The sequence below is a fragment of the Haliotis rufescens genome, unplaced genomic scaffold, assembly GCF_023055435.1.
Source record: "Haliotis rufescens isolate VD_foot unplaced genomic scaffold, xgHalRufe1.0.p SCAF_29, whole genome shotgun sequence".
NCBI classification, from domain to species: domain Eukaryota; kingdom Metazoa; phylum Mollusca; class Gastropoda; order Lepetellida; family Haliotidae; genus Haliotis; species Haliotis rufescens.
Genome location: NW_025963990.1, coordinates 5,820,569 through 5,842,187, shown reverse-complemented (window position 1 = coordinate 5,842,187; position 21,619 = coordinate 5,820,569). Strand labels below are relative to the sequence as shown.

The 21,619-nt window shown below is 40.6% G+C and overlaps 2 protein-coding genes across 2 annotated transcripts; one reads left to right on the top strand and one right to left on the bottom strand.

Moving 5' to 3' along the window:
- The first annotated feature begins 809 nt into the window (after nucleotides 1-809).
- On the top strand, nucleotides 810-1,622 carry LOC125384209. Its single transcript, XM_048402736.1, has one exon. The coding sequence runs from the start codon at nucleotides 810-812 to the stop codon at nucleotides 1,620-1,622; it is 813 nt and encodes a 270-aa protein (XP_048258693.1).
- Nucleotides 1,623-8,647: 7,025 nt separating this feature from the next.
- On the bottom strand, nucleotides 8,648-21,282 carry LOC124123780 (A disintegrin and metalloproteinase with thrombospondin motifs 9-like). Its single transcript, XM_046486953.2, has 5 exons — nucleotides 20,963-21,282; nucleotides 15,912-16,201; nucleotides 13,152-13,322; nucleotides 12,450-12,594; nucleotides 8,648-9,739 (listed from the first exon to the last, which is right to left on the bottom strand). The coding sequence occupies exons 1-5, from the start codon at nucleotides 21,267-21,269 to the stop codon at nucleotides 9,693-9,695; spliced, it is 960 nt and encodes a 319-aa protein (XP_046342909.2). The 5' UTR covers nucleotides 21,270-21,282; the 3' UTR covers nucleotides 8,648-9,692.
- Nucleotides 21,283-21,619: the final 337 nt, after the last annotated feature.

Genomic DNA, 21,619 nt, shown 5'->3' with positions numbered 1-21,619 from the left:
AGGTACCGACGTTCACTACAATATCTGAAAAACTATTGGACCTACTCCAGTCAAAGTTGGTATGAGATTATCTAACAGTCATACATAACTGGATATTACATTTAAAGACAATCGGTGCACGAATAGAAAATATGTCTATTAAGCTATCGCTATATTTCATCAACAACCAGACCTGTTCGTCACGGGTGGAACGAGCATTCATTTTAACAGCGCTAGCCATCTGCATAATGCTCACATCACATCACATGGCCATATGACACAGTTGAACCAATCAACTCAACTCGAAAGGTTGCACGGGAATCACACACGCACGTACACAGTGTTAGCATTAGATTTCATGATGTCTCAGTGCAAGCATCTTTCCGCTGATGCGAAAGGTTTCGTTGTTAAAATATTTGAATACTTTAAGGCTGAAAGTGAAAGACGTTCGCCCTTCTTTGACATTTCAAAGTACATGAAAAGAACAATTCATGCGTTACAGCTTCCCAAACAAACCGTAGTTGAGATTTTGAACACTCATAAAAACACATGCTCCCCTGAATATCCCTTAGGGGGCATCTCAAAACAGGATAGGAAGTTAAAGTTAGATTCCTTTAATAAGAAAGTTGTCAGGGACGTGATTCGCCGGTTAACACGAGAAAATGAATTTATTTCAATACGAAAATGGACCATTTGTAAACTCCTTTCCAAATTTGGATATCAGTACAAAAAGACGAAAGGGTCGAAATTAGCAATGTGTGAACGATCAGATATCATTCGTTTGCGTATCAATTATTTGCGCACTATTAAAAAGAAACGAGAAGAAGGCTATGAGCCTGTCTATTTGGACGAAACCTGGGTTAACGCCTGGCCACACAGCGGCTTACCAATGGTCTCACCCAGATACCAGAGAGCCACAGCGCAAGATCCCCCCTGGTAAAGGGGATCGCCTGATTGTCCTCCATGCAGGCTCCCACAGAGGTTTCCTCCCTGGATGTGATCTAGTGTTCAGATCCAGATCTACAGATGGCAGACACTACCATGCCATACCACACCACTACCATACCGAGTTGAAAAGTCAGCTCCTCTTAGCACTGACTGATAAGTCCTTGGTGGTTATGGACAATGCTCCCTATCACAGTTGTCGAGATCCTGTTAACCGTTGTCCGCCTTCAAATTCCACCAAAGGTGAAATATCTCAGTGGTTGGACAAGAACCGCATTGCTCGGCCCACGAAAGCCAAAAAAACTGACTACTACCAACTGGTTCTTCAGAACAAACCCCCGCCCTCTTATTTGATTGACAACATGTTGAGAGAACACCGTCACGAAGTGCTTAGACTTCCTCCTTACCATTGTGACTTGAATCCCATCGAACTACTCTGGGGTGATTTGAAAAATATGGTCGCACGGCAAAATATGACCTTCAAGCATGCCGACGTCAAGCAGATTTTCTTGAAATGGATGGGAGAAATTACAGATGTGCGATGGGCAAACTGTGTCCAACATGTTATCAAACTTGAGGAAGAGAATTGGAAACAAGACTGTATCCGACCAGATAATGTCCAGCCTGTTGTTGTTCATTTAGGTGACAGCTCAGACTACGAATCTGACGACGAGGACATTTCGTGGGACCAAGAATAGGGCAATACATATACCCCTGTTTCACTACGACATGTAATAACCCGAATTACCACGGAAATGAATTCTTACATATTCGTACATATTCTTAATCGTTTCTTAAGAATCTTAAATATATCCTATTTGATTCCCAAACATTCTTGTACTTCGTGGGATTCGTGAGAAAAAAATTGCTTACCAAAGAATTTCTAGGAATCGTCTGCGATTTTCAAGTTCGTGCTTTGTAGTACATGTCGTAATCGGATCTTGTCCACTTTGTGCAATTCTTGGCTCAGAATTTGATTCTCTTTCACCCAAAACAGCCCAAAAAGTCTCGAATCATCTACGAAAATATTAACATATTTTCTTCGAAACCATAAAGCAATCATTGTTCTAAATTAATAATTACGTATGATATATTACTACTAATAACATAATGCATGAACTATAATTATTTGGCAAGGAATGATACATTCAAGACAATAACACTGACCTGAAAAAGATGCAAAAATAATTTGATAAATATTATTAATTAACTGCTTGAGACGCCCAACGCTAACACCGTATACGTGCATGCACGTGCAACCTTTCGAGTTGAGTTGATTGGTTCAACTGTGTCATATGGCCCTGTGACGCAGGGGTAGCATTATGCAGATGGCTGTTAAAATGAATGCTCGTTCCACCCGTGACGAACAGGTCTGGTTGTTGATGAAATATAGCGATAGCTTAATAGACAGACTTTTTATTCGGGCACCGATTGTCTTTAATTGTAAAATATCCAGTTATGAATGACTGTTAAATAATCTCATACCAACTTTGACTGGGGTAGGTCCAATAGTTTTTCAGATATTGTAGTAAACGTCGGTACCTTAAATTAACTTCCAGACTATAAATGGAAGTTTAAAGAGTGATCATTGTGAATCAAAATGATTACATTGATAATGATAACTTTACATTGTCAACAAGTCATTCATTAATTCGATGGAAAATCATCATAAGTATTTAGATATTTTGGCTGGAAATAACATTTTTCAACTTGCGATTTATGTGTGGCATTTCACAGTGTATTTAATTTGTATTGAGATAAGATGACATAAACTAATCATTTACGCATTCTGTACATTTTTCCATTGGCGTGGCATTAGTGCTTTAACTTACTGGAAGTGATCCATGTAATATGAAATTTATACATCTACATTTTCACAATGTCCTGACTCAAATTGAAAATATCGACTTCGTCTTCCAAGCTTGTTGTTCAATAATTGCAATCATACACAGATTACGATAACCCCGGCGCGGCATCCAAGGCAGCTACTGTCTCTCCAGGTAAGACAAAACCTCCATCTTTGTTACATTCTACAGTTTGATAACTCAGGGGCTCGGTAAGAAATTGGATCGTCTGGTCCAGGCTCGATTATTAACCGGGAGTTTTACAATTTGCATTATAATTTTAATAAATATACATAGTTTCTTTTGGACAGATATCTTATGGCAGTTAAATAACTGCTAGAGATGTAACATATTTGGTCTTTTTGAATAGTGTCTTGTGATGTTCATGTTCCTTTGTTCATTGAAATATTTACGTCTGAAGATATACTAGAATTCATGCATACTTGTTGATAGTATTCTCCACTGGGATTGCTAATCCTCCTGATCTTGTGTCAATTGATCTGTTCTGAGTGTTGGCTGTATAATTCATTATATCTAGTTGTGTATAAAGAAGTTGACATCCATAAATTCTCTTCCGTATTTGTCATGTGTTTTGATGGGTACAGTAATGTCCATACGGTGAGGGTGAGGAAAAGCCTAACGAATGTAAATAAAGCGACAAAACACTTTCCATATCCAATATAAATATCTAAAATCAGAGTCGATTGTACGATTCCGACTATAGAAAGGGCATGCGTTTATGGATCACGATCAAATAGTCATGACACAAGGTTTTCGCGAACAGGCGATTGGTTAAAACACACCCTAAATAGTATTCGAACAGACTGGGTGCAATTGATTAAAACGTTGGTGAGTTAATCGTTTTGTATTTCATTTCCCTGTGTGGGTGCAGGGTCAGAATAGCTCGAAAGTACATCATGCTCGATGTGAGACCCGACTCAAATGAAAATCCTGTGTTCAGACTATGTGACTGTGATGCCGATTGCGTGGCATCGTATACCCATTGCGCCGATGGTTGGTCCTGCTTTCTGGCTCCTGCTGTCTGGCTCCTGTTTTCTGGCTCCTGCTTTCTGGCTCCTGCTGTCTGGTTCCTGCTGTCTGGCTCCTGCTGTCTGGCTCCTGCTGTCTGGCTCCTACTGTCTGGCTCCTGTTTTCTGGCTCCTGCTGTCTGGCTCCTGCTGTCTGGCTCCTACTGTCTGGCTCCTGTTTTCTGGCTCCTGTCTGGTCCCTGCTGTCTGGCTCCTGATGTATGGCTCCTGATGTCTGGCTCCTGTTGTCTGGCTTATGCTGTCTGGCTCCTGCTGTCTGGCTCCTGCTGTCTGGTTATGCTGCATGGCTCCTGTTTTCTGGCTCCTACGTTCTGACTCCTGCTGTCTGGCTCCTACTGTCTGGCTCCTGTTTTCTGGCTCCTGTCTGGTCCCTGCTGTCTGGCTCCTGATGTATGGCTCCTGATGTCTGGCTCCTGATGTCGGTCTCCATGAGTGTGTACCTACATTAATGTGTGACGACGTGTCTCCATGAGTGTGTACCTACATTAATGTGTGACGACGTGTCTCCATGGGTGTGTACCTACATTAGTGCATGGGTTTGTATATCTATGAATCTGTAACTACATTATTGTGTGACGACGTGTCTCCGTGAGTGTGTACCTACATTATTGTGTGACGACATGTCTCCATGAGTGTGTACCTACATTAGTGCATGAGTTTGTATATCTGTGGATGTGTACCTATATTACTGTGTGACAATGTCTCTCCATGAGTGTGTACCTACATTAGTGTATGAGTTTGTATATCTATGAATCTGTAACTACATTATTGTGTGACGACGTGTCTCCGTGAGTGTGTACCTACATTATTGTGTGACGACATGTCTCCATGAGTGTGTACCTACATTAGTGCATGAGTTTGTATATCTATGAATCTGACACTACATTATTGTGTGACGACGTGTCTCCGTGAGTGTGTACCTACATTATTGTGTGACGACATGTCTCCATGAGTGTGTACCTACATTAGTGCATGAGTTTGTATATCTGTGGATCTGTACCTACATTAGTGTGTGACGACGTGTCTCCATGAGTGTTTACATACATTATTGTGTGACGACGTGTCTCAGTGAGTGTGTAACTTCATTATTGTGTGACGAAGTGTCTCCATGAGTTAGTACCTACATCATTTTGTGACGACGTGTCTCCATCAGTGTGTACCTACATTATTGTGTGACGATTTGTCTCCATGAGTGTGTACCTAGCTACATTAGTGCATGAGTTTGTACATCTATGGATGTGTACCTACATTATTGTGTGACGACATGTCTCCGTGAGTGTTTACATACAATTTTGTGTGACGACGTGTCTCCTTTAGTGTGTACCTACATTAGTGCGTAACGACGTGTCTCTATGAGTGTGCACCTTCATTAGTGTTTTACGGCATGTCTGAATGAGTGTGTACCTTCATTAGTATGCCACGGCGTGTCTCCGTGAGTGTGTACTTACATTAGTGCATGAGTTTGTATCTGTGGATGTGTACCTACATTAGCGTGTGACGACGTGTGTCCATGTGTTTATACCTACATTAGTGTGTGACGACGTGTCCCCATGAGTGTGTGCCTTCATTAGTGCATGAGTTTGTATATCTGTGGATGTATGTACCTTTTGACCTGCCAAAGTCTTTCTAATCAAAATGCTTAAAGTCAACATACAAAATACACACTTTCGTAAATTTGCAAATGTAAAACTTACAATCGTTGCATAGTATATTTAAAACTCTTTTCTGGAGGTTCTTCTTAAGATTAATTTTATAACTATTCATAACGAACTGAAACAACTTTGTCTTGTCAATATAAAACAATGATTTCTGTATTTGCACAAACGTTATAGAAGCAAGGTCACGAGGAGCCTCCAAGATAACCTTGATTTCCTTCATAATTGGTTGGCTGGTTTGTTGTTTTACGCCGCACTCAGCAGTATTCCAGCTATATGACGTTTAAGTGTTGAAAACAAGAAAAAAAAGTGCATCCTGTCAAGTGAATACAGAGTTCTTTACACATTTGGGGGCCAAATGGTGCCCTTTGAAAAGCTATATTCGCAGACCTCAAAGGGGATCCTAACATTCCAATGAAGATATACACCAGTACTTGTCCCTGCATCATACTTTCTTCTATCTGTAACACAATTTTAACTGTTATTTACACGACTCATTATGTCATGCATATATGGAGAAGAACAAATGAATTACTAACCGGCAATTTAATATTCTAGAGGACGGGGCTGGGATTTCTTTCTAGGATATAGATTCAGTCATTGCTTCGAAACACACACAGAAAGAGTTGTACCATTTGTTTTCCATGACATGTTTTTTTCCAAAACAGCCATCATGTCCACCAACAAAATATTATTTCTTGAGTATATTCTAGTGTTTTGAGTATTAGTTATTTTATAATGATTAAAGTATCATGTGTTCTTACTACGTCACAAATGAATTCCCTTCTCACACTCGCCACCAGTGTCATATAAACCGCGACAACAATTTGGATGAATGCATCACACCAAACAGGCACGTCGTAAGACAATATTCGTCCTAAATTATCAATATACGTCATACAAATAACGATGATTTACATTATTTTGCCAATTTGGCACGCCCGTATGCACATACAAATATAACAAGACTGTACATAAATAAAAACGTTATACATGACAATGTAGGGATTTCCAGATGTCTGTCTGAGCTACAATGTTGGCCTGAAGACCACAGGAAAATAACCTCATAACTATTGCAGTAAAGGCTTACACTTACCTCAGAGGCCGACGAGCTCTCTGTGACAATTATATCCAGCTAATAGCTTTAAGCAAAAGTTAATGGGCAGGAGGAGCACTCTATCAATTACAGTGCTGCGTAAAAGGTATACATTAGTTATGGTATTTAAATAGATAACTGGGGGCACGAGTGGCCCAGTCGTCTAAGGCGCCGCGATTCGCTGTGCACAGTTGCGTCCCTTGGGCACGCCAGAAACCTATGATTGTGGTTTCGAATCCCGATTCGTCCCGATTATGTTTGTAGGTTTGTCAGCACCATACCCGTGCTCGTGGGTTTCACCGAAGTGGTAAACGTCTGACACCTGCATCACTTCGGGCTTTCCTCCCACATTAAGCTGATACGCCGTGATATAACTGGAATACTGTTAAAAGCGGCGTTAAACCCAACTCACTCACTCCCTCACTAAACAGATAACTGTATACCGATGACATCAAAGGGAAAATAATATTAAACGAAGTATTGCCTTCTCCTTTCTTTCTTGTCCAACAAAAGGGCAGTTTATATATTCTGCTAACTCTTCCGCCTGTTTGACATGTTGCTGTTTGTCACATCTTGTATAACAGAACAATACAAAGTTGCTGCTGCAAGACGTATTTTATTCTCATGACAAGGATTATGTTCAGCAATACAAAGATAAATTAATGGGAAGCAAAAGATAAAACTAAAATAGACATCCATAAATAAAATAGTTTCTAAAAAATGAAGTAACAATTGATTTGGTGCTGCAAAACAATATTTGTATATTCACAATGCGTTTATCATATTGAAGCATTTACATTTAATTCAATAAAACAAGGTTGAAAATGTGTTGTTCTTGTTTAACGCTACCCGCAATGTTCAAACTATTTGACGGCGGTCTGTAAATAATCGAGTCAGGTGGTCAGACCCGATGACTTGGCTGATGCATGTCAACGTATTCCAATTGCTTGGATCGATGCTCGTGATGTCAATCACTGGATTGTCTGGTTTATTTACAGACCGCAGTCATATATACAGCTGAAATATTGCTGACAAACAAACTTATTTCACCTATATGATGGTGGAGTGTAAATACTTTATGCCTACCTTGGCATCTCTAATTTTCTGCATAATATCCCGATTGTTTTTGTTTTTGTTTTTATTGCTGGTCTACAAATAAGAAGCGGAGTAGTTTGGCATAGATGCTGCCTTAGCTTCAACATCGACTGTTGAGTTACTTTCGATGCCAACCTGCGTGGGCGACCAACAAAAGATGATGTCGCATCGTTGAGTTGAAAGATGTAGTCTTGTAGTTTCAAAATATCAAGAAATAATACACGACTCGAGGATATGCTTTAAAAAGCCTGCAGTCAATACAAGTAAACTGGAAAGATGATATAACGTTCATACTAGTGTTGCTGTGTTTTGTATAGATTAGCTGCGAAAATTGAGCTACAATCTGGGATTCTGGAGGAAATATTTTTGCATCCAATGACAGTAACTCTGGCATCTTTGACACTGACAAGTGAAATTGAGAATCATTCTAGGCAATTGACTTGACATATTCTTTCTTAGTCCAGGCAAAATAAGGTTTCACTTGGAACAAAATGCAACAGAATTTATTTCACTACAATGCATTTTCTATAAGGTCCCGAAAACAACATACTAATAGTCCCAAGCAATCCCGGTTTGGGAAATATGTCTCATTTGCATACTTCAACATGGCCCTCAATTATCGATATATAAACTGTAATAAACCCTGAAGGGTTAAATTCAAAACTGTTATGGTCTTCAACGTCTTTCTTTTTGGACCAGTACCGCCTCCGTGGTCTAATGGTAGAGCGTCCGCCCGGAGAGCGGAAGGTCTGGGGTTCGATCCCCAGCCGCGTCATACCAAAAGACGCTTAAAGATGGTACTTGTTGTTACCCTGTCTGGCGCTCGGCATTAAGGGGCTAAAACAAGGACTGGTCGGCTCGGAGTCAGTATACTGTGTCTGAGTGGGGTATTCATGCTAAACTGCGGCATTGTATCTCAGTGGGCTAGCACTTTAAATCGGCATCACTAAGGACTAGTACAAGCAGACACACACACACACACACACACACACACACACACACACACACACACACATGCATGCACGTCGCTATATCAGTGCAATAATCTTGGACGCGACGTTAAACCCAATTTTACCTCACCTCACCTCACCTTTTTGGACCATGAATATCGATTGACTCTTTAAAGTTATATGTCAAGTATATTGTGCTAATGTGATTGTCACCCCGTGAAGATCCGAGTTAGAATAGGTCTTCAGCAACCCATACTTGCCATACGAGGCGACTATACTTGTTGTTAAGGGGCGACTAACGGGATCGCGTAGTCAAGCTGGCTGAGTTGGTTGATGCATGGCACCGTATCCCAATCGACATCAATCACTGAACTGTCTGGTCCAGAATCGATTATTTACGGACTGTCATCATATAGCTGGAATATTGCTCAGAGAGAAAGTGTCAAATGCAGTAAAGAGTCCACTAGATTGTTTTATTGACGGTATGCGACAACCACACCATTTGAGAGTTGTCCGCCTTTGTATATTGACACTGGGTTAGACTACATTGCTCTCGCTTAGAGTTTAGTTTAGAGTTTCTAGAAAGCGGACATTGCCTTCGTGTATGTAATATTCGAGGCCTTCAACGATATCCTGCGACTTATCTGCTTCTCAAGCAACCTTTCAGCCTTCCATCGAAAATGTTTCCTGGATTTAAGGATAGAGCATGTGCCTCATTCAAGACTTTCAGATGTGACACTTTCTCGACATTCGAGACTCAACTGACGTGTGTCATAGGCCTGATATTGTTGCTGCTGCTGCAATATTGAAACTTTTCGATTGTAAACCAAATCCTGCGTGTGTCAATATAATTTGTTAATTATTCATTGTTCGTGTGTTGTTATTTACTGATTTCACAATTTAGTTCTGGACGATCCGATTTCTGGGTTTCTACAAATATGACAAGGAACATTTTGTAAAACTTGTTTTGTATATACAGAACATTTCAGGGATACTTCGTGTCCGTTCATCAGGTGAGACAATAAAAAGTTGTTATCCATGATATTCATGACATTCTGCTTCAATATTTCGGCCGATCTTCAGTAAATGCCAAATTCCGTTGGTACAACGTTTCCGTCAACAAGCACTGAAAATAAACATGATACATATTCAGTGAGATATTTGCGATGTAATAGATGCACGAGAAATTAACTTTTCCACTGACTCATGTTAAGGTTCACCATATTAATCTTAATAGCTGACTTTCAATTAGCAACTACATATAATATACTTAACAACAAAAGTTCCTATGACCAATATTTTAGTGTATGTTTCAAACAAGTAAAGTTTGGTTATCAATATTGTAGTACATGTATGGAATCAAGTCACAAAAAAGCAACTGCTGCAGAAAAGCATGCATTCCATGCAAAAGATGACTTTATGCAAGCCCCATGCATTTCACTACCCAAGAATGGGTATAAAAACATGTGCGTTAACTGGATTCCATATGCATTGTTTAGCATCGTGCTGACAACAACCACTCAGAAAAACAACAAAATTACGCAATTATTCAACATTACGAAATGCCACGCCTGTCCGAAAATGAGCGTCTCCGAGCCATTTATATGCTTGAAGCAGGATCGAGTCATCGTGATGTTGCAAGACAATTTAACGTCCAAAGAAACAACATTTGGTGTATAGGGCAACGTTGGCAACAGACGAATGCAGTCAGAGACCATCCTCGGAGTGGCAGGCCACGCGTAACCAATAATCGACAAGACAACTGGATTCCAACAACACACCTACGAAATCGATTCCAGCCAGCAACAGTGACTGCAAGAAGCATCCCTGGCCTTAGACGAATATCTTCTCAAACCGTACGTCGTCGCCTCAGATGTGCAGGGATTGTCGCCATTTTGACAGGAAACCACCGCCAAGCACGTATACAGTGATGCAGACAGCGTCTACGCTGGACGGCCATACAGTGGGGACAAGTTCTATTCACTGACGAGTCTCGTGTTCACCTCAACCACAGCGATGTACGGATTCGAGTGTACCGACGTCGAGGTGAACGTTATGTCAATCATTGTGTCATGAAAGAAGATCGGTTCGGGGGCGGCAGCGTTATGGTATGGAGTGGGATTACAGCAAGACAGAGGACCAGTTTGATAGTGGTAGAAGGAAATCTCAATGGACAGCTCTACTGCGACGAGATCATCGGCCATGTTGTTCAACCGTTTTTGCGTCGTCATGGCCCAGGCATTACCTTTCAACATGACAACGCCCGGCCTCATATTGCTCGACTTGTTCAGGATTCTCTTCAACAAAACAACGTGAATGTTATCCCCTGGCCGGCTCACTCCCCTGATCTCTCACCAATCGAGCACATGTGGGGTGAGATGTATCGGCGAATTCGACGTCAATCACGTGTTCCACAGACACTCCAGGAACTTCGAAACATGCTCCAGCAGATATGGTCAGATTTCCCACAGGACTTTGTGCGGCGCCTGGTCCATTCCATGAGACGAAGATGTGTTGCTTACATCGCAACCAGAGGTGTACACACACGCTATTGATTTGTAAATTGACATTTTGGCATGTTCATGTTTTTTTTATGAAATCACGCATTTTCTGAAGTCAGTATGGCACATTAAACCATTTGAACACTTACAGGAGTCTTGTATCTGTTGCAAACCGAAATTGTTTCAGATTTGGTAAAAAAACATAACTTTGCATTAAATCTTATTCAGTGTCACAGGAACGTTTGTTGTTCAGTATATGGATTATTTCCAAGACCAAACCTAATTGGGATTCCATGGAATTTTGAAAACCATAGTGAGTCGGGCTTTTCGCTGCATTTAACAGTATTCCAGTTTTATCGTGGCGTGTCAGCTAAATGTGGGAGAACCCAATGTGATGCAGGTCTTAGACGTTTACTTCTTTGCTGAAACCAATGAGCACGAGTATGGCGCTGACAAACCCAGAAGCACAATCGTGGCGAACCGGAATTCGAACCTAAAACCATAGGTTACTGGCGTGCTTAAGGGGAGAACTGTGCAAAGCGAATTGCGATGCCTTAGGTAACTGGGACATGGCTGAGTGTTAACTGAAATTCTGTACCATGTACATATTACTTTGAACCCATAGGTCTTCTGTAACCCATGCTTGCGATAAAAGGTGACTATGTTTGTCGTAAGAGGCAACAAACGGAATCGGGTGGTCAGGCTCGCTGACTTGCTTGATGCATGTCATCGTATCCAAATTTCGTCCAGACTCGATTATTTACAGACCGCCGTCATTATGCTGAGTGTGGCGTTAAACAACAAACAAACATATTACTTTGATTCAGATGACAGAAACGTACACATTGTGACACATTTTAGAATTCAGTGTATGCACTATCGAGTTTATAGTTTAGGAAGGGCTTAATTTTGTTTTGCTTTGGCAAATGACTAATGTATTTCATCACAACTACCTTTACACCGTTACAAGTTTGGACAGAATTTGTGTTAAATCAGCTGAACTATAGCATCATGTAACATGTTTATCAGAACATGACACCGTACTGAAATGAAGCAGTAGAACAGAAAACGTAGACGTTTAAATATTTAAAGCACAGCTATTGATAAGAAAGAGCACCATGATAAACAGTTCGAGCCACTTACAGTATAACCATTGATAATAAACAGCACCACGATAAACAACTCGTGCCACATACAGTACAACCATTGATAATAAACAGCACCACGATAAACAACTCGTGCCACGGACAGTATAACCACGGGTATTAACCAACACACTACTCATGACACATGCTGCTGTTTAAGTTACACCCGACCTGGTTATGGAGTACTCACGGTCGTTGTGGTTGTAGTAGAGACGGAGACCCTGGGCCGGTACACAGCCTCCACACCATCCTCCACACAGTAGGTCGATCACAGCGCCCCCTTCCGAGCGTGTCACACTGGTGTATGGACGCCAGTCGAACCCTTTCCATTTTGCCTGGGGTATAAGTAGTTCAAGTGCTGTGAGTCACTGACGCATCAAATTTGGAAATGTCCACCACATGTCTACCATAAACCGTTTTGCAAGCTTTAGTAAGGCCTTGATTTTGTAAACCTGATCAAACAGTCGTATGACACTCTTTGACATCGTTATAGAAAGGGCATGCTTGGTTGTTGGTTGGTTGGTTGGTTTGTTGTTTAACGCCGCACTCAGCAACATTACAGCTCATGGCGGCGGTCTGTAAATAAATAATCAAGTCTGGACCAGACAATCCAGTGATTAATGTCATGAGCATCGGTCCACGCAATTGGGAACGATGACATGCATCAACCAAGTCAGCGAGCCTGGCCACCCGATCCCGTTAGTCGCCTTTTACGACGAGCAAAGTCACCTTTTACGGCAAGCATGGGTTTCTGAAGACCTATTCTACCCCGGAATCTTCACGGGCATGCTTGGTTGTATATCTCAAAGATTACAATTAGGTATTGGGGACTATTCTGTTCTGGAATAACCAGGGCTCATGACAATAGGTAAATTGCTAGATTTAAGCTCACATTGAGGTCGACGACCAGGCCAGTCCCTCGCGTATCCACTCTGAACGTCCCGACGGGCCCACAAGGAGCTGAACCGTAGTAGTTGTTGTAGCAATCCATGGCTTCTGCGTAACCATGACGGTTTTCTTCCCAAGTTGCGAAGGTGAAGTCGTCTAGAACCACTGTCATTGTCTGGGGAAAATAATGTACTGGCTACGAAAAGTAGTAGTATGTTAACATCCTTGTACAGAGATGATGTTAAATGTACCTTATGTCACCTGATATCTGACAACGGTTATAAATAATAACTTAACTTGATAAGAAATTCTAATTCCAGAGTGAGTGACTGCAGGCCATTGTGACATCATTTGTTGCCATGGTGGCGCAATCAAATGACACCTTTAGTGTTTACCTTTAGTGGGTGTTTACCTTTAGTGGGTGTTTACCCTTAGTGGGTGTTTCCCTTAAGTGGGTGTTTACCTTTAATGGGTGTTTACCTTAAGTGGGTGTTTACCTTTAGTGAGTGTTTACCTTAAGTGGGTGTTTACCTTTAGTGGGTGTTTACCTTTAGTGGGTGTTTACCTTAAGTGGGTGTTTACCTTTAGTGGGTGTTTACCCTTAGTGGGTGTTTCCCTTAAGTGGGTGTTTACCTTTAATGGGTGTTTACCTTAAGTGGGTGTTTACCTTTAGTGAGTGTTTACCTTAAGTGGGTGTTTACCTTTAGTGGGTGTTTACCTGTAGTGGGTGTTTACCTTTAGTGGGTGTTTACCTTTAGTGGGTGTTTACCCTTAGTGGGTGTTTCCCTTCATCTCGATTTCGGGTTTAATAGTCAATGTTTTTGTTATAAAAAAATATCCGTTCAGTAAACAGCAGTTTATTTTAGAACTTGTCCCAAACCTTCTCTTACTCTGTTATAATATATTATGTCAAAGTGATGAAGAAACGTACAACAAAGTATTTCCCATGGACTTGTTATATTTGCTTATTGTTTATATGCATGTGTTGAGATTATTTAGAATCTAATTAACCTAATTTCAACCCGCATGAATTGTGTTACACACCTAGTGTCCCCACCTCTCGTGTATCTACATTAATTTTTCGCCCTCGTAATCTAAGGTTATAACATTTCATAACAACAGATGCATTCTGGACATATTATCCATCTTTATTACTATGACAACGAATTCCAAACATTTTTATGTCTAATATCATCAACAAGTGACGGAGAATGTTGGGTTAAAAGTACATTTCTATATTGTTTGGCTTCTCATCTGAGCATAATTAATCTATTGGAATGCTTTTTACTGTCTTAATCATTTTTAGTCAATCTGTGAAATAAATGGACAGATTTTTCAGTCAATTTGTAAAAAGATTGAAATATTTAGACATTTTATAAATTGCCTGAGTGAATCACATTTTACACATTGACTGTTACATATACACGCTTACAAATGAAAATACTTGTGAAAACAACGTCTATAGCGTATCGTATCGAAGAAGTTCCCAACAAGGACGGAGAGGAACAAGAAAGACTCTGTTCAATGCTACAGCAAATGAATGAAAACAAAATGCAAATATCATAATTGCAATCTACCAAATTGATATGTATAAATTCGAGGAATGTATCCGTGAATATCCACATAAAGGAACAATACCACATACGTCTGCAGCTGTACAAATAAACTTATTCGACGTCTCGTGTCTCTGTTACAATCAAATATTTTAAAATATATATAGCGTTTCGGGATATTATAACCCGTGTTCGTTTCTCAACTGATCGCTTAGTTTGTTTCAGTTGTTTCACAGAGGTGTCAAGTCTCAAAGGTCAGCTGAGAAAGCCCACGTGACAACTCTCTCCGTAATGTCCACGGTTCTTTATAAAAAAAACACAGAGTTAGATAACAATGAGCAATCAATCACCGTATTATCGTTTAACGCTTTGAACAAAGTATTTTGTTTTTACATCGGCACTTCATGCCAGAGGATGTATATACCAGATACCCTGCAACTGTGGCAACCAGAACATTGGAGAAATCATTAGACCCCTCAACACAAGACTCAAAAAACCTCGAACCTCTGTTAGCAAACTCGACCAGAAATCCTCTATTTCCGAACACATCCTGAAGAACATAAACTGTAACATCATGTGGAAAGCCACCAAAGTCCTGTCTACCAACAACAACTTGCGACAAAGGAAACTACAAGAAGCCATTGACATCAGGAGACACCAGCCAGCCATGAACCGTGACCAGGGAACCTATCTGACAAGTACTTGGGACTTATTGCTTGGATCTTTGTCGTGGCAAATTGCCTAGCTGGCTTCAATTTGCCCCTCGCTATGTCAATCCTTACATCTATCAGTGCTAATTACCGCCAAGGTGCCCAAACTTGTAAGATGCTTTAGCTACGTCAGTTAGACACTGTTATGCGGTATATTAGGCTATTCGTTTGATAATGCGAGCTATTATCCCAGTAGTTTCTCAAGTTTACCAATGGTTAATTATGACTCGATCGCCGAATGACAAGGTCGACGCCATGGTTGTTTATAAACACTGAAAGTAGTCCCTACTTGAACTTTGATATTTGCATCTCTTTCTGCATATGACCTCCACGGATATCGTTTTTATCCGTTGGTTTTATCCTGCCAAGAAACCTACTCATTATATGATAAATAACAATATCAGCCAGGCCAGTCATGATGACCATTCGATCGTTGCCCTGACGTTCAGATACCTTCGACTGTGAACAACATGCATAAAAAGCACTGTGAACATAGCTTACCTCTGGCCGTATGCGGATTTTGTAGAATCGTGTTATTCCAGGTCTCCCTGCTCCTGTAACACTATTGCTTTCCCCTCTGCACCATCGGTTCTGTTTGCGTGGGTATACACCGACATTGACAGTGGCTAGGGACACGTACTCGGTCGGGGTGGTGGTGTTCATGCCGCGGCAGTAGACTCTGGCTCTGTTGTTGTACATGGTGGAGGACCTAGGGTACAGCCAATACTCCCCGTCGGAGGTCACGTTCAGCTGATCCTTAACTTCAGAACATGTGGATGGGTAGTTGACCACTGCAGAATGACATAATTAGCAAAATTTACAGGTCACTCCAAAGTATCTCACCTTTTCCTAAATACTGTCAATCTACACCTTCTGTGTAAGTGGTTTTATAGCGACTCATAAAAAAGTGACCCTGACTTTGTCTAACCCTTTGAAGTGGTTATAACCCAGGCTGTTAAAAAGGAATTATCATTTAAACAAAGTCAATTATGAAGACATAATGTAATTATTTAATGGATTGGAATTTTGTGTGCAAAGTTAAGAGACACCTTAGCTGGAGTCATTCATAAAAGATGTAGTTTAGAAATGTTGAACCTGCAGTAACACTAGAAAAACGGGTCCATGTCAATATGTAAAGTCGTGCTTGGTCAAAGTATTATGCAACAACATAGGTGTGATATCTTATGCAGCATGACACATACTTTCTGTGTGTAGAAATAAAAAAAATATGTATGTAGAAATGGTTTTGTACTAAGCAAACATGGCATTCCCTTGTAAAAGGTCGGATCTGAATTCTGTGAGCGGCATTTTAGAGACACCATAGTTGGGATCATTCGTAGCAAGTGTCAGCTTCATTGGCCTTTTAGTAACAGAGGAAATGTCAAAATGTACAACCTAACGATGGACAACGTGCCATGACATGACTTTCAGTCAGGTGAGCTCAAAATAAAACCCGAAGCGAAAATCACCATCGCTGGTAGTATTGGTTAACCTTTTGCAATTGTCCATTGGGTGTAGGAAATCGACAACAGAAGAGGCGCTCATCGCATCCCCTTTGTCACTTTCATCGACCACGGCTTTTACGTCATATCATCATGAATGTTAAATGCAGTTTGATACACTTGGGATCTTATCTGATCGAAGCTACCCACCTGCACGATTGCAGTATAAAATACAATAAAGGGATGTCAATGCATGCTAAAATATATATATATATATCTCCTTGTGGTAGTACGGTACTCGGGTACATCATCTCACGATACAAGAGAATGTAACATTCGTGCAAACACATATTTCTTTAAAAATAACAAAGAAACAAACATAAAAGTAACATATACATTATACATTTTACGTGGCAAGGATGAATCAATTTTAGATGAAGCCAGTTTTACATTGTCTTTCAAGTGTCTTTGTTTTGAACTAGACATTGTCTATGGTATTCCCTGACTTATATTACCGTCACCATAACAGTGCCCCATACGACACCGCAGTCTGCCATGGAGGGATCAGGTTAAAATGTCAAAAGAGACAGCCACTAAACAGGTGATGTGTGTATGACAAAAGTAAGTAAATTTTTATTGTTTCCAAATAAACATCAATGAATTAACATATCATATTGTATCAAATTATTTCACTATACAACACTTAAATGTCCTTAGTAAATTCCGATATGTCTTCTTAAGTGATATAAGATATCTAAATATTTTTTACCAATCGTTTGACAAACAAAACAAAAAGACTGTCAATGTTGATCTACAATTAAACATTTAAACACAAATGTCTTTACACAGCTGTATCTTAGGGGAAAAAAATCAGGTATTAAGAAAGTGTTTACACAACTACTAAAACGGAAAACACCCCCTTTGCATTTAGACCCGGACGTTTTACCTATTCTCACCAAAAATATTTCAAAGCAAGACCCTCATCATATAGGCGTTACAAACGTGTGTGATAAATACGTCAATACCTATTTCAAAACAGGAACATCCACACCTTAATAAGCTCTGTTACCTTGACCTTGACTTTGAGCTTGGCCTTGCTCGAACAGTTCTTTCACGTTCTTCGTAAGAAGTTCTTTGAAGCATTGAAGCAAAGCTTCGTTCTCTTGCATTTATTATACTTCAAACTTAGAGTTAAATAGATTTTAACATGTATTTCTTTTAATACAACAACACATTTTTGGCAAAACTGGCGCCGAAGTTAAATGATGACAATGATGCCTTGAACAAGCACTTTTAGCCTTACGAGAATAGTTCGAATAAGATGTAAAATCATTTTGTGAAACATTCTTCAAATATTTTTAAACAAATAGAACTGACAAGAAAATCGCGATGTTTGTAACAAATCATGATGTCGTCATCAGGAGAAACATTCATGTTAAGGTTCCGATTCATCATTCAACAGTCTCAGATCAGAGGAGAATCAAAGTAATTACCAAAGTTGATTGAAATGCATTTTGAGAAAATCAAGAGCATTGACAAGTTCAAACCTCGTATCCAAACAAAATTTGAAATAGCGCAGTGAACTGATCATATATATTAATAAAAACGAGGAAAACCCCTTCTATATTCATAAGAATTATCTGCATTGAACGATTCCGACTATATCATAATCATGTGTTTATGAATCACTATCGAATAGTGATACCAGGTGTTCACGAATGGTGAGCTTATCCTGTTCCACCGTTGGCGACCATAACAAACACATTGACAAGTCAGTTGATCACGGAACATGTGGTGCAAGTCAAAATAGGGAATAAGCCCTACCACAACCTTTCCCTATATAACCAAGAATTGAGTACGGGACATAAATAATCGTGAAAACAATCCGGTGGCATCTTTTGTGGGAACGAGCACCACTGGTTCGATGGTTTCTTACGAGAAGAACTTTGCAGTAGAAGGAATCGGACGACGGTATATAAGGTTTTATATACTGAACCGCAAACGACACGTCACCATGGATAGATATATGGGAAACCTCATTTGTCCAAACACTGTAAACATACTTTGAGACATATTAAAAGATGAAACTTGGCAAAACTGATCATCAAGGTTCAAATTAAAGTGTCAAATGTTCTGAAAGTGAAACACAATAATAGTCTCTGAGAAAATGAGAAAGTCAGTATCTTGTGTGTCTTGTGTGTCTTGTGTGCATTGATGACTGCCGTGCAACGTCGATACATGAAATGGATGAGGCGTTTGAAGAAGGCCACAGGTACTTGAGCTCACACTCCGAGGAACGCCTGACGCAGTTCAGCTGCAGTTGTCGGCCTTGGTCGGACGTCATTCAGCCGTCTTTGAATCTCGTCCTACAGGTGCTCAATGGGATTTAAATCGGGACTGAGGACAGGCCACACTACATGGGTCTGATGCCATTCTGCTGGAGGAAGTCTCTTGTTGCTCTCGCAGTGTGGGCACGGGTGTTATCATGCTGAAACTCAGTGATCGTGACGGCTCTCGTCTGAGAAGAGGACTCTTCTCCACTGCTGGTGGCGCCAATGCTGGTGCTGTGTTGCCCACTGAAGACGGTCCCGGCGATGACGTGGTGTCAGAATGGGTCCTAGGGGTGGCCTGTGACAGTGGAAGTGTCTGCTCGTCAATCGTCGACGCACGGTGTCCGCACTAATGTGTCGCTGATGTGTCCCCATGGTCTGTCGAGCAGTTTCTGCAGCAGTAACAAAGTGATCCTGAAGATGCTGTCGCACAATCTGACGATCCTGACGTTGGGTGGTGACCCTTGGTCTTCAACTACTCAGTCAGTCATCTGTAGTGTTGGTGGTCTGGTACCGTTGCTTGAGTGAGTGAGTGAGTATGGTTTTACGCCGCTTTTAGCAATATTCCAGCAATATCACGGCGGGGGACACAGGAAATGGGCTTCACACGTTGTACCCATGTCGGGAATCGAACCCGGGTCTTTGGCGTGACGAGCGAACGCTTTAACCACTAGGCTACCCGACCGCCCCACCGTTGCTTGAGCCTGTAAATGGTCCTTACGTGGACTTGAAATGTATTGGCTACTTGCCAAGCGGTTTGTCCAGCTTGCAATCGTCCTTGGTGTCGCTGATTTCTTGTCAATCTTGGCATGTGGTAGCAATTCAACAACGAATGAATGTTATCCGATCTGGGTTGATTTTTATAGGGCATGAAATGGGGGAACGCATGTGCATTTCAATTTGCACTGAACTCACGTGCATCGGGTTACCCTGGCCGTTGCCTTGATGCGTTTGCGCGATCGGTTTTATTGACACCTGCTTTGTTTTTTTATCACCAAATTTAATTTTTCCGGACAAAGTAATGTTAAATTCGAGAAACTTTGACAAAAATTAACCAGATATTTAAATGACTACTTTTCATGCAATGTTACTTGGAGTGACATTTCTCTTGGGGTTCAGTATATAAGGTATTATATGTTATGGGGGGAAGGGAAGGGGGAAGAACTAAATAAATTGTTCGGGTGTGGTATAGAGAGGCGTAAAATTGAAATACTTTACGGACTTGTATAAACTACGTTCCTCAGTGAATGCATACGGTCGCCATGCTGCGCAGGTGCTATTTTTAGGCAACATCTCAAGCCAAGCCCTGGGTTATTTAATGCAAAAATAAATTGGTTTAATGAAGACTGGGGTGAGAAATGAATTTGCAATCACATGACCCCTACCATGTTTGAAATGTAAATGTAAATTTGTCCCTAAAAAGTAAATTGATTGATTTTCAAATTTGAAAAGGTCTTAGATACCAATCAGAAGTTGTGCATTATGCCAAATAATCTAATTATGAAAAGTTTTAATCAAATGTTATTATATAAAATAAAAACACGTAGTACTATTATTTTAAGTCCTGATTTAGTGTCAGTACAGTTTATTTTTTTTTATATATTATATCGCAAATTTAAGACATTTTCAACTGAAAATGAAGCATGTGATAAAATCAGCTTCATTTGCCTCCCAGTTCACTGACGGGTGATGGACGAACGTAGTGTATACACACCTGTGACGTACTGACGATGTACGGAGACATTTTCATTAGTATTTTAGTAAAAGTAGAGAACTATACCTTTGCCTGTCAGCGTGAATAGACTGAATCCAGGGGCATACGTCGTGTCATCAGTGCTTTCTCCATCAGGAAGTGCAAATCCATTCGTAATACACGTCACATTCTCACGTTCAAAGTACGCAGACAAACAGAACTGACCATCTAAGCATGTTCTCAAACAATGTAATATTTCCAGGCCTTTCCAAACATGAAGACGTCGGTAGTCTGACACGGTGTCCCTACACTGTAGCTGTTCTTTAAACATGTACACCTTGACCCCCACGGCCGTGCTCAACACCAGCAATAGTAGCAGCGATCCTACATCCATACCGTAGCGTGGAATACTCGTGTCTGAGTATGTGTTTCCTATTTACCGAGAACCGGTGTTATCATTTTATTTGATCTGTTGAACGAGTCAATATCACCTTTTACAAGTATTCAATACATTATTCAAACTTGGCTCAGGGGAGGTGCGGTACAATATCTCCATGTTTTCGAATTCTTAATTCATTTCCCTGGGCAACTGGCATCATTGGCAGTTTTAGTCTACCTGACTCTTCATCCTCCTGGGGCTTCTACCTACTTTAAACCACTCCGACGCACACGACCTCCTGTTCCGCCGTGTATTCTGAATAGCAGACACTCTATGAATGTAGTTCATGTAGAATTTAAGCAGAT